This window comes from Cucurbita pepo, chromosome LG13 (genome assembly GCF_002806865.2).
Source record: "Cucurbita pepo subsp. pepo cultivar mu-cu-16 chromosome LG13, ASM280686v2, whole genome shotgun sequence".
Classification (NCBI taxonomy): domain Eukaryota; kingdom Viridiplantae; phylum Streptophyta; class Magnoliopsida; order Cucurbitales; family Cucurbitaceae; genus Cucurbita; species Cucurbita pepo.
In genome coordinates this window covers 6,636,863-6,654,266 of record NC_036650.1, presented here as the reverse complement: position 1 = coordinate 6,654,266, position 17,404 = coordinate 6,636,863, and the positions used below count along the sequence as shown (strand labels likewise).

General features: G+C 36.6%; 4 protein-coding genes and 3 long non-coding RNA genes across 8 annotated transcripts; 4 read left to right on the top strand and 3 right to left on the bottom strand.

The window, feature by feature from the left end:
* Positions 1–456: 456 nt before the first annotated feature.
* LOC111808589 lies at positions 457–2,348 on the bottom strand. Its single transcript, XR_002817098.1, has 4 exons — positions 2,255–2,348; positions 2,008–2,101; positions 689–1,863; positions 457–573 (listed from the first exon to the last, which is right to left on the bottom strand). It is a non-coding gene; the product is annotated as an uncharacterized LOC111808589 (long non-coding RNA).
* On the top strand, positions 1,757–2,651 carry LOC111808586 (protein EPIDERMAL PATTERNING FACTOR 2-like). Its single transcript, XM_023694675.1, has 3 exons — positions 1,757–1,874; positions 1,982–2,037; positions 2,219–2,651. The coding sequence occupies exons 1-3, from the start codon at positions 1,769–1,771 to the stop codon at positions 2,411–2,413; spliced, it is 357 nt and encodes a 118-aa protein (XP_023550443.1). The 5' UTR covers positions 1,757–1,768; the 3' UTR covers positions 2,414–2,651.
* Positions 2,652–3,553: 902 nt separating this feature from the next.
* On the bottom strand, positions 3,554–4,282 carry LOC111808587 (protein phosphatase 1 regulatory subunit INH3-like). The gene has a single exon (XM_023694676.1). The coding sequence runs from the start codon at positions 4,162–4,164 to the stop codon at positions 3,823–3,825; it is 342 nt and encodes a 113-aa protein (XP_023550444.1). The 5' UTR covers positions 4,165–4,282; the 3' UTR covers positions 3,554–3,822.
* Positions 4,283–5,223: 941 nt separating this feature from the next.
* Positions 5,224–8,264, top strand: LOC111808584 (adenylate kinase, chloroplastic). The gene is made up of 7 exons (XM_023694672.1): positions 5,224–5,596; positions 5,950–6,045; positions 6,418–6,546; positions 6,619–6,753; positions 7,115–7,261; positions 7,457–7,531; positions 7,877–8,264. The coding sequence occupies exons 1-7, from the start codon at positions 5,405–5,407 to the stop codon at positions 7,979–7,981; spliced, it is 879 nt and encodes a 292-aa protein (XP_023550440.1). The 5' UTR covers positions 5,224–5,404; the 3' UTR covers positions 7,982–8,264.
* Positions 8,265–9,007: 743 nt separating this feature from the next.
* LOC111808591 lies at positions 9,008–9,803 on the top strand. The gene is made up of 3 exons (XR_002817100.1): positions 9,008–9,402; positions 9,488–9,563; positions 9,638–9,803. It is a non-coding gene; the product is annotated as an uncharacterized LOC111808591 (long non-coding RNA).
* Positions 9,804–9,917: 114 nt separating this feature from the next.
* On the bottom strand, positions 9,918–14,637 carry LOC111808568 (receptor protein-tyrosine kinase CEPR2-like). Of its 2 annotated transcripts, XM_023694649.1 has the most exons (3): positions 14,220–14,637; positions 11,206–13,864; positions 9,918–10,508 (listed from the first exon to the last, which is right to left on the bottom strand). In XM_023694649.1, exons 2-3 carry the CDS (start codon positions 13,760–13,762, stop codon positions 10,135–10,137), a joined length of 2,931 nt encoding a protein of 976 aa, XP_023550417.1. In that variant the 5' UTR covers positions 13,763–13,864; positions 14,220–14,637; the 3' UTR covers positions 9,918–10,134. The 2 variants fall into 2 exon arrangements, with proteins under 2 accessions (XP_023550417.1, XP_023550418.1); XM_023694650.1 differs by lacking the exon at positions 14,220–14,637 and having other exon boundaries at positions 11,206–13,945.
* A 488-nt stretch (positions 14,638–15,125) lies between these two features.
* Positions 15,126–16,457, top strand: LOC111808590. Its single transcript, XR_002817099.1, has 2 exons — positions 15,126–15,833; positions 16,022–16,457. It is a non-coding gene; the product is annotated as an uncharacterized LOC111808590 (long non-coding RNA).
* Positions 16,458–17,404: the final 947 nt, after the last annotated feature.

Genomic DNA, 17,404 nt, shown 5'->3' with positions numbered 1-17,404 from the left:
GGAGAGTCGTATTCGTCTATTCTAAGCTTTTAAGGAAGTATTGAACTTTTAAGGAAGGACAATAGTATACCATTGTGGAGACGTGTTCGTCTATTCTAAGCTTTTAAGGAAGTGTTCGATGTATGTGAGAGAACTGATAAACATTGGAGGAGTGTTGTTCAATTTGTGCTCCCCCACTGCACTACACTACACGTGAACTCCTTCTGTCGTGTAGCAACTAAAACCCTACTGCACTTTTGTTCTTTAGACAGACAACAAGAGAGAGAACCATTTTACCCAAATAATTTCCCCATTTCCCATTCACTTGGGACTATAATCCTCCTTTCACCCCCTCCCTCAAAAGACAACAAAACAGAGCTGAAAAGGTCAGGGGTGAAAGAAACTTAACAAAGCGTTGATAATCATATACACAGACAGATTGTTACTTACAGAATCACTTAGAGTGCAATGCTGCCTTTGGTTGGGAATCCACAAACAGAAATGTCCTCTGTCAGTCGATTTCCCTTCCTCGAGCTGGATGTTTGTTGTCCCAACCATTTTTCTAAGTTTCGATCCTGATAAGGAAAAGGATTCCTGAAAAACGGAGTCATAGGCATGTAGGTTCAGAACCAGACCAACTACTCCAATAGCACTCATCTATAAACCCGTTACGGGTACAAATAACATAAAGAAATGTAATCAACGTAACCCGAAAGGTATGGGCCCAAGAGTCGAGACCTTTGAACTCCAGAAAAATCTGCAAAAACAGGAGGATGAAAACAAAGAATTGGTTTATAGTTCGGTTGCAAATTAAAAATCTTAAAGAACACTAAAAATCCAAACATAATCAGAATATTGTTTTTACAAATAAACCCACTAAACAGAAAATGCTCTAAATTCATTTCATTCCATCTATCTGGAAAAGAAAAGGATCTGGAGAACCTATCAAACAGGGTCTTCTAATACTTATAATTTTAAGATACAATAAAAATAAAAATTAAAAAATCATTAAATAGCATAGACAATTCAAGCAGCTTCAATTACATGTACAGAATTTCCCAATCTTACGTTGTTGGCAATATCCAACTGGAAAATGACCCCTAGACTGAACACCTGAAACCACATTGACTATAAATGTATCTACCTACCATTGCAACACAACACATGAAGATAAAAATGTATCCACTTGTCACAATCGCACTTCTCAGCAGCTAGTGAGTCAAGCCAATTTGTATTTAAGTCACCTACGGCCGGGCAATGTATGCTCAAGCCTCTAGCCTCGATTTAAGAAGAAGGTTTTAGAAAACAAAGACAGAGAGATTTTAAAAGGGAGTTTGAAAGCGATGTTATATGGCATACAAGCAAAAGGTAACACAACGTCGGGAAGATAAATCCACTCATGAACAAGGGACAATGCTCTTAAATTTTCAAAATATCAGACCCAAAGATTCAGCAATTCAAAAATTGATCTATTAAGAGTAAAAAATATGTACCTTCGTACGTATAAGATCAAATGCCACAGTTCATTAAAAGTTTCAGAAAGTGTTTTGAGTTTACTTGCGAAAACATGTGAACCTTCAAAATGGGCCGTGGATCATGTGAGGTGAATCAGATGTACCTCTTCCCACATTAAAAACTAACCTTTATTCCATTTTTACACCATAAAATGCCCACTGCATACTAAACCATATGTCACCAACATTTCCAACAAACTTTGCAGTCTATTTCTCCTCCTTTAGGATCTCTACCACTTCTTATATCCTTTTGGCTTTTGCATTATCAAACAGCAATGTGGAAATTCCCACTTGTGGCTCAAACTTCTCTACTTTTCTGGATTTTCTTCATCATACTAATGATCGGAAGACGTCTTGATGCATCGACCCGCTGGGATCACAGTAAGAAAAATCATCATCTATATGGTTTTTGTCAACTTATTTTGCTATTCTAGTTGCTAGGAAAATGCACTCATATCCCTAAGCCTTTTAAGTGTATGATATTTCAGTGAGCTTTAATGTAGAAGATACTCACAGACCAGTAGGCAGTTCAACGCACCAGGAGGTACCGTGTTTTCTTCGTCTCCTCGCCACTTCGTATCAAACATTTTGTGAGAAAATAAATATATCTGAGACAAGAATAGGAAAAACATGAATAATAGATGCTCATCGAACAAGACGAAGCATGACAACATGCTAACAGGAAAGAACTTAATTCAGTTTCCTTGTCATGTATGCCTGTGCAGGAAAAAACTGAAGAAGCACTTGGTATGGAGTTATACCCTACAGGATCCAACCTCCCAGACTGTTCCCATGCATGTGGACCATGTTTTCCGTGCAAAAGGGTGATGGTGAGCTTCAAATGCTCAGCTGCAGAGTCCTGTCCCACTGTCTACAGATGCATGTGTAAAGGGAAATATTATCACGTACCTTCCAATTGAGCATAAATTCAATCTGGAGGAGTATGCAGCAAAGAACAAAGCAATTAATGATTTGGTTAGCACTTGCACTGATGTGGTGACTAAGGATACATTGAAGACTGAGACTATAATCTCTGTTGATTTCATTTGGGTTCATTTCCTTGTACTGGGATCATTCTGTATAAGAAACTAACTCAGAAAACAAATTTTTTCGAGCATCGGGAAGTTCAATTAGGAAGTGAGAAGTCGGTTTTTTCTAGTTTGTTCGTGTCCAATATCATTTCCTTTGTTCTAGTTCTACTTGAAATGAGATCTGGTCTATCCTGCTCCCTACCTTTCTAGGTTTCCAAGTTGCATGGAGATTACAAAACAAACCAAGAAACTTCATTCAATTCACCCCAAAAACATATTCATTCTGCATGAACTCAAGAAACTTCGGTTCACTTCAGGTCGAAGGAAGGAATAAGGAAGAGTTCGTATGGATATAGTCACAAACTACTCGATCAAACGGGTGATTTTCTCGCCTACTAGAGATCCCAATCCATAAACCCAATTGCTATGGGAATTCGTGGTCTTTGAAAACTACCATCTACAGAAGAGGACTTTGAAATAAAACAATCAGTGGGGTAGTTACAGCCTTAAAGGTACAAGCTTATCTGATCAAGAGAGTGATTAATTGGGTGAAAATTTTCTTGATGAGATTGCTTGGCTGGAAATTATCAGATAGCAAAAAGAAAAATCCTTGATCAATAGAGAAACAAACGGAAGAGTGTCCTATCATATAGAGCAAACAACAGTTAACAGAGATTATAATAAGCAAATAACGATTGCAATTCAAACAGATATTAAACAACTGCACAAACTAAAACAATCAACACACATTCTATATCAAATGGGTTTTACTTTTAGATCTCAAGCTCACTATTAGGCATTGAAAAAGCTGGCAATTGACGATGGAAATATGGTGAGAGAATCATATCTATCAATATCCAATCGAAAATCCAATCTACCCGAATCAGAATGATAGCAGACAAAGGGATCGATCATCAATACGAAATTCCCGTGTAATTATAGCCGCTACTGGCCAAATAAACTGCAGGAAAATCCAATTCATGACAACAACAAAAATAATCAAGAACGTATACGATAATCCAGGCGATCGAAATCGAGAAACGAAATGCAGACTTTCATTTGGTAAACTGGTGACCAATATACATCCACCTACGACGATTCGAATTAAATAACGTATCGTTCGTCGAGCAGATTCTGATATCGGTGACTCCGACGAAAAAATTGAGTGTAATGAGATAATCTGACAACCAATCCGATTCAAGAAGAAGAAAAAGAAGAAAGAAAGAAAGAAAGAAACACGCACACACTCAAATTCAGTAACCTTTCGAAATATCATCTTTACATCAGAATCCGCACTATCAACTGACTCTACTGGAAGCATCCCCGCCGTTTCCCCTAGAGCAGCAAGGGCTTCCATCCCCGTGATGGTGATTCTCATCATCCTCTTGATCGCTATCGTCCTCATCAAAGGGCTTCTGCTTGTGGAATATACAGCACTTCTTCGAGCTTTTCTTCTGCATGAACTCGTTGTCGACGGTCCCTTCCTTCCACGAGACCTTCTTCTTCTTCCGATTGAGACGAAGCACTAGGGTTTCGGGTGGCTGAGAGGAAGAGGATCCGTTGGCCAAGATGACGGTGGTGGTGAGCGAAGGGGAGGAGGCCGTTAACGCTCCGGCAGCGGTCGTCGGTGCCCTAGCCATCTCCGAGCAAAGAAATCAGTTACCGGAATATGAATTGTTGAGAAAGACGGAGCCTGCGATGGCTTCTCCTTTTAATTCCCCACCAAACCGAAGAATCTGTTCCCGCGTATCTCGAACCTCGCCGCCAATGATATTCGAATATTCCATTATTATTATTATTATTATTATCTAAATTTTAAAATTAAACAAATAATTTTTTTCATATTAAAAAAAATACGAATTTATGGTAAATATAAAAAATTTAAATTTTCAATAAATATTAAAAAAATTATAAATTAATTTAGTAAATTATTAGTCCCGTTTTTTCTTTTCTAGGTCAACTGAGATTCTAAAATTGGTTCGTGAATTTAACTCAAGGCTACGAGCTTGCACTCAATTTTTTTTTACTGTCGATAATATACGATATTTTAAAGTCGATCAAAGGTTTGACTTAATTGAATGAAATTATACGAGTTTTAAATTTTTTATTACAAAAATACCCCTTCAATCAAATGCGAATACTACAACTATTACAAGGGGATCTTAAACGACAAAAGAGTCCACTATCGATTATACACGCTCCCGAGGTTGTTAAGAACTAAGGGATGATACTCCTATTCTCAAGTGGGTATGCCAACAAAGCTACGGGTACTCGATCAAGTGGGTCTACGGGTACTCGATCATGTAAAGGAGCGGTCTTACTTCATGCAACGTCCTCGTAGCAAGAAGACGCTATCATGCGGAAAGGGAAAAAAATCTTATTCAGGGTTTCGAACGTACACACCCGTAGACACAAATTTAATATAGAAACTTTTAAATTTGTATCGGTTTTGTCCTTAAGCGTTAAGTAATGTCTAATAGGTCAATAAACTTTTGAGTCCCGACATATTATAGTCATAAAATTAAATTTGTATGTATAACAAAAATATTACAATCTTCAATTTTAAAATATCGTAATTAATTATATTTTATATATTTTAAAATTTAAATTTTATGTAATTAATTATAATTTTTTAATGTAAAATATCGTACATTTGGTGAAGGAATGAAATAAACATCCAAAATTTGGATGGGGAATTTGCTTTGAGCTTGTGGACGAAAACGAGTGAAGGGCAAGTGGCGGTCGTTTCGCTTCGATGATATAATAAAATCGAGATCCAGGGCGCGGCGCTGTGGACTGGGGAGAGATAGAGAGAGAGTGAAGCTGCTACTGCTCTGAGTGCCGAAGTTTCCGACGAATAGCGGCGGAGGAAGCTCTACCATGGCGCTCCATTCCAGTTTCACCGCTGTTGGATACGCGAATCCAGTTTCTTCTTCTAGGCAACGGCAACCAGTTCACCTCCCTTACGTTTCGAACAGTTCAATCTTGTATACTCGTCACTGTCGAACCTTACGTTTCCCGTGTTATGATGTTTCTCCCTCACTGAAGGCTACGTTTTCTCCTGCATTAACTGTATGATCCGGTGTTTGTTTTTTTTTTTTTTTAATTGGAGTCGGTTTGGTGCTTGATCTCGCATGCAGTGAATGTTATCAGTGTTAGTGGTGTAGTTTAGTCGAATTGAATGAAAGCAGGATGCGTATTTATTCATTTACTTATTTTGGTGAACTCCGGGACAAATAGAATGTAAACTGGAGTTGCTTGCTAATTTCTAGAACTTAATTTACAATTAAACACGTTTTAGTTGCAGTATGTACAATGTTCTGGTCTGATCTTCGGGAACTCACTCCATTTGATCCCAACAACGTTTTGGTTAATTGTGTGGTTTGTTAATTTTTTCGATTGAACTTGTTTGTATATGTTGGCAGGTTACGTCTCAGGCAACACCAGAGCCTCTCAGAGTCATGATATCTGGTGCTCCCGCTTCCGGTAAAGGCACACAATGCGAACTTATTACTCAGAAAGTAAGCAATTTCAACAATTGAGCCTCCGCCAAGCATTTCTTTTCGCTCGGCTCTTACTGATTTGGAATGTACTCGTTTTCTTTATTATTTGCGGAAAAAAGAGTATCAAGTGTAATTCAATGTGTGTTGAAATTGATTAGTTCCCAAATCATTGGAGTTGTATTATTTCCATTTTTCTTGATGCCTATATATCCTCTGAAATCTTATATGTTTTGACCGAACCTATCTGTTTTCTCTTCACTAACACTTTATTTTTTGTTATTGCCATTTTCTTAATAACCTACAATCTTTGCTTGTGCTCCCATAAATTTATCATTTCTTTATTGCCCGTGGAGAATAGCAGATTGAATCAAGTCATTCTCCTATGTGCAGTATGGTTTGGTGCATATCGCTGCTGGAGATTTACTTAGGGCAGAAGTCAATAGTGGCAGCAAAAATGGGAAGCTAGCAAAAGAGTATATGGAGAAAGGACAGTTAGTCCCTAATGAAATAGTTGTGCTGGTAGGAAAATCTATAATATTGTTTTGGCATTTGGTAATTTTCATCTGTAACATTTCTGTCAGTATCTTGTAGATGGTAAAAGAGCGGCTGTCGCAACCTGATTCTCAGGAAAATGGTTGGCTCTTGGATGGTTATCCCAGGAGTCATTCTCAAGCAGTTGCTCTTAAGGAACTTGGCTTTGAGCCTGATCTTTTCATTCTTCTTGAAGTAAGGGTTGTTTATTGATGCTGATTGTAATTTCAAAATTTTCACTTTTACATTGAATTGCCAACACTGAGGAGTGATGTGTACTGATGGTTCTTTGTTTATGGTTGGGTTTCTATCAGGAGAAAAATATGAATTCAATGTCGACAGATTGATTTGGATTGCATGTGCAGATATGATCTTGATTTTTGGTATTTTGAATTTTTAATGTCTAGTGTACCAGCATAACTTTTAGGAAAATGCCGCTACCTTCCGTGAATTGTATGCTAAGGCGATTATAGCTTTTGTTATTGTCTAGTCTTAAGCAACATGTTATCAGAGCTTCAAGTCCAGAACTTACAATAACTTTCTCGTGTTATTGTAGGTCCCAGAAGAAATTCTTGTTGAGAGAGTTGCTGGAAGAAGACTGGATCCCGTTACTGGTAAGATATATCATTTGAAGTATTCTCCACCTGACACTAAAGAAATTGCTGCCAGACTTACACAGCGCTTTGATGACACTGAAGAAAAGGTATTTTCTTCAATACTTTATTTAACTTGGTCTATCATTTCAAATTATTCTCTACGGTGGTGTATATATTTCATAAGGTTTTGTTTAGATCATTCACGGGCAAGCCTTTTAATCTCCATATTCTATTTTTTCCTGTTTCCGAACAATTACGTGGGTGAAGTATTGACTGTGTTCCCTGCAATTGAATTTATTCAGGTGAGGCTGAGATTGAAAACCCATCACCAGAATGTGGAGGATGTTCTTTCCATGTATCAAGATGTAACAGTGAAGGTATGTAATCTAGCCCCCATCATCCACCATTCAGGAGAGAGAGAGATTTGGAGGAAGTCTGGGGTAAATGGCTATTGTTAAGTTCAAACAGCAATCAAATTGCCTCTTATAGAAAAAAAAAAAAAAAACATTACTGACTTGTATAGTAAGTATCAATTGACTCGATCGTTCTGCATCAGTTAATCGATATAATACTTACAATACTCGAGGTCCTTCAGTGGTCTCCTTTTTTGTGGGTTTGTTCATTATTCTCCCTACTTGTGGGCTTGTTTTTTTTTGGATGCTTGTGTAAATGTTGTTTCTCATAAGAAAAATACTACTGATGAACTATTTTCTCCTCCTCAGGTGAATGGAAATGCACCAAAGACAGATGTATTTTGTCAAATAGATAGATTGCTAGCAGGACTTTTAGAGCAACGAAAGGATGCTATAGAATCTCTGGCTGCATAGATAACTGTGCACCATGGTTAGGTCCCTTTTCAGTATGTGAGATTACATTCTTGTCAAATGGAATTTTGTTGTTATCATTTATTCTTTCTTTCGGTGGGTAGGGAAGGTGTTCCCTATCTATTACTTTGCATTTGTACTATGGCTCTGTACAGAAGCAATAAACATGTGAAAATAGCATTATGTAGTTATGGGGTGGCTTGAGACGAGAAAAACCTGTTTATTTTTTTTCTTCTTACTTTATGGAGCAATATCAATAGAGTGATTGAATGAATTGAAATTTTAAGGAAGAGCAATGAAGTTTTAGGACTTTCTGCTTCATTTTCTGAGGTAATTTGTATGATAAGCATATGATTTTTGATTTTGTAGTGTTCGATGATTTGTATGGTAAGAGTTGAATGGAAACTGGATTGATTGTGTAATGGAGAAAATTATCACTGAAGCAAATGTCATCAAGAGATGAATTACCTATCATAAACTGTTAATTTTGAATCTTTACATAAGTTGAGATTATCAGCTTTTAATAATGTAATAAGTTTGATTGAATTAAATTGAAAAAATGGTTTGAGAAACCTCCTACTCTTAGATGTCTTGTCATACATAATACTAAATGTTGCGTCTTGATAGACTGTAGCATCTCTTTTGGATTAAGATCACGACTTGAAGAACAAACCAAAAGAGGGGGAAAACCCCATACTTTTCGATGTAAGTCTCTGGTCTCTCCTTCTATTTCAGCGAGTTGAGATAGTATGTTATGGGTTGAGAATTTTAGGGACCAAAATAAGGAATGCGTATTATTTGAGGGACAAAAACATTAGTTCTAACTTTTAACACAATTGTAAATTATACTTACTTTTTTGGTGGTAGGTGCAGTTAATAATTTATGATTGTAACCATTTTAAGAACACAATAGGAGATACTGATGGAGGTGAGGGTCTGGAACCCTCTTCTGTTATGAGGGGTTCTCCTGCCACTTGTACTTCCATTTTCTTTGTTCCTCTTTCTTCCATTCAGAGTCTCTTAGTTTTATCTTCTTTATATAGAAGATTAAAATTCCTTAGGAAGTAAATTCTTCTATTGGAGAATCTTGCATGGGAGAGTGAACACATAAGATCATATCCAGCGGCATAAATCTTTGTACTTTGGCTACAATAGTTTGTTCTTTGCATATGTCATGAAGAGGATCTAAACCATCTCTTATGGGACTGTCAATTTACTCATTCTTTTTAGAATTAGTTCTCTAGTTCGTTTGGGGTTGTGTGGGTGCGTATCAGGAACTGTCGCTCGTTGATCAAGGAGATTCTGATGTACTGTCCCGTTCGTGACAAGGAAAGAGTGTTGTGGAAGGCGTGTTGTTTTATGATTTGTTGGGGCCTGACTTGAGAAGAATAATATCATTTTTTATGGGGTTGAAAGATCTTTAGGTAGGCTTGTGAGGTGGAGGTTTTTCATTTTGTCTTCTCTGATCCCTCCTATCTCTTGCCCATGTGTCTCTTCTTTTCTTTGCAGGACAACAAGAGCTCCTCGTGCAGAAGGGAATGGTGTGTTGGATCTAACACACAGTTTCCAAACAAATCTGCTGTTTGTAAGAATTGAGACTTTCATCAAATTTGTTGTAAACATGCCTGTAGATGTTCACATTGACACCATTGCTTGCAGGGAGGTGGTTGGTGGATGGATTGTTGAAAAGCAGCATCTAATACCATTTCTCATATGCAGTAGGTTCTCTTCCATGTTTTCTACGGTCGGAGTGATCTCATCAAAGCTACTGTAAATTTTCACTTACACTCTTGATCGGTAAAAATACAAGACTCGATAATTTTCTGTTGTGACACTTCCAACTTGAAAGTTGGAACATGGTCTTGATAGCACATGTAGTTACATATAACAGAAACTTTGTTCTTTTAAATGGTGAGGAAGATAACTTTAGCTGTCTTCAAAAAAGAAAATTCTCTTATGCACACTTCATTTGATGAGCTCTACAAATATATTATCCTTAGTTTTATGCTAAGGTCTGACTGAAAATTCGGAGCTAGCTAATTGGGCACAGGTTATTGCTCTTACATGTGATAGGCAAAGATTCTCATCACGGCCGCAAAAATCTCAAGTGCTTTGATCATTACAGCAAAGACTAATCTTACATTCTTGTTGAAGAACTAAACAAAATCCTTACTGTTTTTATTTGAATTGTTGTTCAGGGACGTTGAAGAAGAGTAGGGATCAGCGTCTAACAGCATCTTCACTACCTCTCTCATTGAAGGGCGAAGTGATGGAAGCTTTCTTGTGCAAAGTACAGCAATCTTCAGGACTTTAATCATGTCATTTTGGACGACTTCAGATGCAACTTTGATGTCCAGAAGCTTGAGGACATTGTCACGGCCATCGAGGTGTGTTGAAACCCAGTAGACAATATCTTTTTCTTCTCCATATTCATCTTCTATTGGTCTCCTTCCAGTAATCAATTCTAATAGCACCACACCATAACTGTACACATCACTCTTTTCTGAAACTTTTGGAGTATATGCTAGCTCTGTAGAGGAAAGTTGTTACAGAAATTAGTTCGTCTTATTTTCATGTTCAACTTGAATCTGATAATGTTGAACAAAAAACACAATACATCTGTATCAATAGAGCAGAAACAAGTTAAGCTTCGAGTTAATTCTTACAAAAGAAGAAAGCAAGTTGATCAGAATGAAACCTTGGTCTTTCAACTTCATAAAATCAACAGTTGAGTCTCTAAACTGATATAATTCCTAGATTTTAATTTTTTTTTTATATAATTTAGTCCTAAACTTTAGTATGTAACAATTTAGTCACTATAATTTCAAATTTATGACAGTTTAGTCTCTATTGTGATAAATTTCATCGATATAAGTATCATTTTTTATTACGTAAATGAACTAGTCTTTATAGCTTATGAACAAGTTTGATCCATAAATTAGTTTATCAATCTAAGCATGTAAACTTTTTTGTTTTATTGTTACAAATTGTTAAATATAGGAATAAATTGTTCAGAGAGACTAAATTGTTACAATTTTGAATGTACATCATTATAAACTAAGGTTTAGGGACTAAGCTGTTACTTCCATGAATGAAGTGTTTTTTTAACTAGTTATTAATGTATGAATGGTAGGATATAAATTTTGTTGCAGAGAGAAAGGTCATGTTAAGGAAAATATAATGAGAAAAAAAAATGGGGAGGTTGATTGGAAAGATATAAAACTCACCAGGAGCAAGATAACCGTGAGTGCCAGCAAAAGTGCTGTGCTCAGAAACAATTAGGAACTGATCTGCAACTCTTGCAACTCCAAAATCAGCAATTTTTGGTTCATAATCTCCATCAAGAAGTATGTTGGTTGATTTTATATCTCTATGAATTATAGGTGGTGAACAATCATGGTGCAAGTAAGCAATTCCCCTTGCTGCTCCCAATGCAATCCTGTACCTCTGATTCCAGTTCAATCCAGACTGTCCACCTTTGATCTGTCTCTGAAGTGCTTCACACAGGTTTCCGTTAGTCATATATTCAAAAACTAGATAACTAGATCCTTCCCTCATTAAGCAGGCATAGAGCTTCAAGATGTTTCTATGCCTTATCTTTCCCAGAATCTCCATTTCTGCTGCCAAAACCTTCATTTCATCTCCTTTCCGGAGCTGCTTAACAGCCACTGTACCGCCATTGTTCTTCAGATCCAACCGATAAACTTTTCCCGTTCCTCCTCTCCCTATCAAATTGTCTTCTTCAAAGCTGCATATTTCATCTGCATCAATTTCCACTGGATGGAATGATGCAATTTTCCATTTTGGAGCTCCTTGTTGGTCCCGTTCCTGATTGGTCTCCAGGCGAGTCTCACTGTGCTTCAAGTAACTAAAACTTACCAAAACTAGCCCTGCTAATACACAAACCAAGATGGAGACTATCATACTGAAAAATACAAGTTTATCCACAAGCACCCCTTTCTGCCTATGCTTTCCAGTACAAGTAACCAGACTGGTATTTATCCTTTCTCTGTAGTTTTCATCAACACAGAGTTCTTTGTTGTCCAAAAAGGCTTCGTCTCCACTCATTGCTAGAAGACTGGATGGAACTCTTCCAAACAGCTGATTTCCCGACAAATCTATCGAGCTTAGTTCCATTTTCTCCAAGAATTCTGGGATTTGACCTGTAAGTTCGTTGCTTGAGAGGTTCATCGAGTTCAAAGAGCTGATTAATGAAAATGAAGATGGAATGCTACCACTAAGAGAGTTTTGAGCAAAATTTATGTCCACGAGTCTTTTACAATTACCAATCTCAAATGGGATTGATCCATTCAAAGAATTTACTTCCAGGTGGAATGATGAAAGTTGCCCGAGGAAACCAATTTCAGAAGGTATTTCTCCATTGAAGTCGTTATTACTCAAGTAAAGCCTCTCTAAATTTGTCAACATGCCCAGCTCTGATGGAAGGTTACCTGAAAACTTATTGTTTTGCAATATCAATTGGCCCAAGCTGGTAGATAGACCAATGTTTGGGTTTATAACTCCAGTAAACTCATTGTCACTAAAATCAATAATTTTTGCATTAGGAAGAGCCCATACCCCATCTGGAATCCTGCCAGACATTTGATTATTATTGATTCTGAATCTTTGCAGTGATTTGCACTCAGCTAAAGAAAGTGGCAGCTCACCTGAAAATCTATTATCCAGAGCAAGTAAGAACTGCAACTTCCTATTCTCACACAAGAACTTGGGGAAGCTCCCTGAAAATTGATTCTCAGATATGTCGATGCTGAGGAGTGGAGCAAATCTGCCGAAGTTCGCTGGAAATTCTCCAGAAAAATTGTTCCTATAGATTGAAATTGCAATAAGGTTTTGCATATTTTCGAACCCTTCAGGGAACTTACCTGAGAAGTTGTTTTCATACGACTGAAAAACCACCAAATTCCTGAGGTTCCGAACCTCGTCTGGCAACTGCCCATGAAAACTATTTACAGATATATCAATTTCTTGCAGAAGGGTAAGGTTTGAAATCTCTGGTGGAATTTCTCCAGTTAATTTGTTTTCAAAAAGCTCAAGCTTGTTCAGATTCTGCAACTTGGCTATTGACTTGGAGAGTTTACCAGAAAGCTTGTTCCTTGAAAGATCCATTGTCTCTAAGGCCTTCAATTCAAAGAGAGACTCTGGTATTTCCCCTCTCAATTGTGCATTTGCTAGATATAGCCAAGTTAAGTTCTTCAAATTTCCTATTGATTCTGGTATGTCACCAGCCTCAAACTCATTTTCACCAAGTCCCAGAGAATTCAATCCAGTTAAATTTCCAACCCAGATTGGGAATTGGCCAGAAAAGAAGTTGATTGATAGATCTAGAACCTCCAATTTTCTCAGCTGAGAAAGATCAGGAATCCTCCTAACCATTTCATTGTCAGTGAGATTCAATACTCTAATATTGCTACAGTTGATCAGTTGGTAGGGAAGCTCCCCAGAAATGTGGTTTGAGGCCAACGAAAGTATTGTGAGACTTTGCAGAACAGAAATAGATGGAGAAATCTCACCAGAAAGCGACTTGTTTTCCAAGGAAATCTCTACGACTTTCCCGGAAACCCGATCACAAGTAATCCCAGAGAATCCACAAGGGGGTTCAGAATCAATCCAAGAATCAAGAAACCCCATCGGATCATTGAGATTCTCTTTGAAACGAAGCAATGCTCGAGTCTCGGTCGAAAGAGGCAAACTTGGAACAAAGAGACTCAAAATGAAGAGAAAGATCAACAGGGAATGAAGGGGATAAACTGGGCTCTTCTCCATTAGAAATGAGACTAAAATGCCAACTCAAGGAGGCTGAGAATCCTCAATCTATGTGTAATCTAATCCATGATGGATAGTTCCATTCGACTACACTCCAAACACCTGAAATCAGAGGAAAGGAATAACAAAAACTCCCAAATCATCAACCTTGAAGCTTCATAAATCTGGAAACATATTACACAAAACCAGTGTTTGTTTTTGGATGAATCAAAGAAGGAAAATCAAAAACAAAAACAGCTGTGTAAGAGGAGACAGAGTTACGTTAGGATGTCATTTTTGCCTGATTTTTCTCCATAATTGATGTATGATATTCATGATTAGTAGAAAAGAAGAAAAGAGATTTACTTCAAAGCCACTCATAGCAAAACTATTGCTCATAATGGAAGGAAAGTGGAAAGAAAAAGTTTGCATATCATTCCATATATTGACATACTGCTTTCTCATCTTTAAATCTTACCTGCAGGAAGTTAGTTCATCTTGCTCCATGAATCCTCTACTGTTTTTCCATCTTCCTTCTCAAACAGACCATAAATTCTGACAAATCTTAATGGGTTTCTTATTGTAGGTCTTTCAAGGAAGAACAGAAAGCTTTCACCGTACTTTTTTTGGGTAAGAAGAAGGGAAAGTGATAGTTTCTGCTGTTTGGTTGCTGGGAAAATTGTAAGAAATTATGAAGATTATAGAAGAAATGAAAGGAACTTATGAGTAGAAGTGAAGTTCCTTGGATATGCTACTCTCACTCTGGTGGAACGTTACCATAATGAATGAGAACAAGCACTTAAAGCAAGAAGAGAGAGAGAGAAAGAAGAGACTGCAAAACAGGTAAGGAAACTTAAGCAAGCAGCCAGAGAGACTGAGAGAGACCAACTTTGGCGACTTGTGAATTGCTTGTGTTAGATAGGGACGAGAATTTATCGAACATCGAGCTGCCCCAGCAGGGCTGCTTCATCATTACTGTTCGGTATTACTATTGGACGTGAATTCTAAAATTTTCATCTCTAAACACTACAAGTTCCAAATATAAGATAGTTGCATCATTTTTTTATTTATTATTATTTTTTTTTATATATATAGAACGGTGCTAACCTGTCAGCTACACTGTGCAGTTTCATCGATACATTCCCGGCCAAGGGAGGAGAGTTTGCATCATTTTTTTTTTCGTATATAGAACGGTGCTAATCTGTCGGCTACATTGTGCAGTTTCATTGATTCATTCCCAGCCAAGGAGGAGAGTTTGCATCATTATATATATATATATTATTTTGTATATAGAACGTTGCTAATCTGTCGGCTACATTGTGCAGTTTCATCAATTCATCCCCAACGAAGGAGGATTGTTTGCATCATTTTTTTTCGTATATAGAAGAGTGCTAATCTATCGGCTACATTGTGCAGTTTCATTCATTCATTCCCAGCCAAAGAGGAGAGTTTGCATCTTTTTTTTTTTTCGTATATAGAACGGTGCTAATCTGTCAGCTACATTGTGCAGTTTCATCAATTCATTCCCAACGAAGGAGGAGAGTTTGCATCATTTTTTTTCTCTTATATAGAACAATGCTAATCTATCGGCTACATTGTGCAGTTTCATCGATTCATTCCCGACCAAGGAGGAGAGTTCGCATCATTTTTCTTTTTTTTTTTTTGGTATATAGAACGGTACTAATCTGTCGGCTACATTGTGCAGTTTCATCGATACATTTCTCGGCCAAGGAGAGAGAGAGAGAGAGAGAGAGGTAAAGTGAGCAAACTTTTCTTTGGCCTTCTCATATTTGGATGTATAAACATAATAATAATAATTCCACTCCTCTTTTTGATTCTTCCACCGCACCCTGTCTCTGGAATGGTACCCAGAGGAGTGGAATCATCAATTTTTGTCTAACCAAATACGCAGCTTTCTCTGTTCTTTATTATTACCCTTTCTTTCAGCCTAATCATTGAATATATTTGAGTTATTCTTATTCCACCTTTTTTCCTTTTTCTTTATTTTATTTTTTAATTCTTACTTGTGTCAGACTGGCAGGATTGGCAGGATTGGATAATAAAAATAAAAAAAAAATCCCATAATTGGCAGGTAAGATTATTTCCCTTGTAATTTTCGAGGTGGTAAAAATTTTAAATTATTAATTATGAGTTCAAATTTTGCCTTGGTTTATACTTTTTGGGGGTGAAAATTCATGGTAATTCTATTCCATTGTTATTAAGTTTCTTAAAAATTTTCATCCGTGCATTAATTTTGATTTTTCTCTGAACTTTTAATAGGATGTGCTGAGGCTTTTGGGATCCTCGTGGGTCGAGTAATTGGTAAGTCTTATCTATTTACCTCTCGAGGCACAATATCTTGGGTTTCATAATTGAAGTTAGAAATATTTACAATAGCTACGAGAGTGATGAATAATGGTCAATCGATCATAGTTCAACCGGTTAGTTTTATATCTTTCAAACAATAATATATTTTATTTTAAGGTTTGGGATTTAATTTTTTTTTTTTTAACAAAAATTTTAAAAAAGAGGGACAATTTAAATGAGAGTCACATGGCTTCCACAATGGCCCATTGCCCTTTGTCTTTAGGTTAAAGAAAGCGAATGGGCACAGCCATTCAGCACCCCTTAATTTGCTGGAAATGACCCTATTATTTTAGGGCATTGGGACCCACCATTTTTGGGATATTTAGTTATTTACATATTAATTCACCAACTCACAATTTATCTCTTTTCATTATTTACCTCTTTGGCCGACACAAAATAAGAAAGTTCATATCTTTTTTAGTTTCAAAATAAATAAATAAATTTTGTTTTATTTTTCTAATGTGTTTATAAGCTTGAAGATTAAGCATACCGTTTAATTCCAAACCAGCAATTATGTCCTGTGAATTCTTAGACTTAGTTGATTTTTTTTTAATAAAAATGTATAATTAGTTTGGGACATAAAATTAAAATTATTGGGTATTTTAAATTTTAAATTTATAAATTTGTAATATACTTTTTGAAAATAAAAGGACTAATTTAAATAGATTCTCAAAGTAAACTCATAATTTAACTTTTTCCCCCTTTAAAATAATTATCACTTTAATTATTTTTTATTACATAGGAAGTAAATCTGTCCTCGAAAATTCAAGCAGGGAATAAATAATAAAAAAATAAAATTTCACAAAGAAAGCGATAATTAAAAAGAAAAAGGTAATCTTCTAGAAGAAATGAGAGTGAACGTACGGAATTGAAAAAAGATGAGAAAAGGGGTGGGCCCCCGGCGAGTGAAGAGGCCGACGAAGGCTACGCGCGTTCAGTCCACTTTCCTCAATAAACCATATTAATCGCATTGGCTTCGAGCGAGTGGCCCTTCGTTTGACATGTAGGCGCGTCGGATTCATTATCCCACTCAATTTTGTCACAATCGTCATCACTGAATTTTGAATAGATTTTTGTTGAATTATGTTATGTAAATATAGTTTTATATTAGACAAGACCTCGATTAGGACATTCAGTCCTCGTTGTCTAACGGGGCCGACATTCATCCACATAAAGCACTAAGTTACTTACGTTATGATTTTTTAATAGGCTGTACTGGTGAATTATTGTCTTCAAGATTGATCAGTAATTGGTTATTAGATCGATGAAGAATCTCTCTAAAAATTGTTTTTTAGC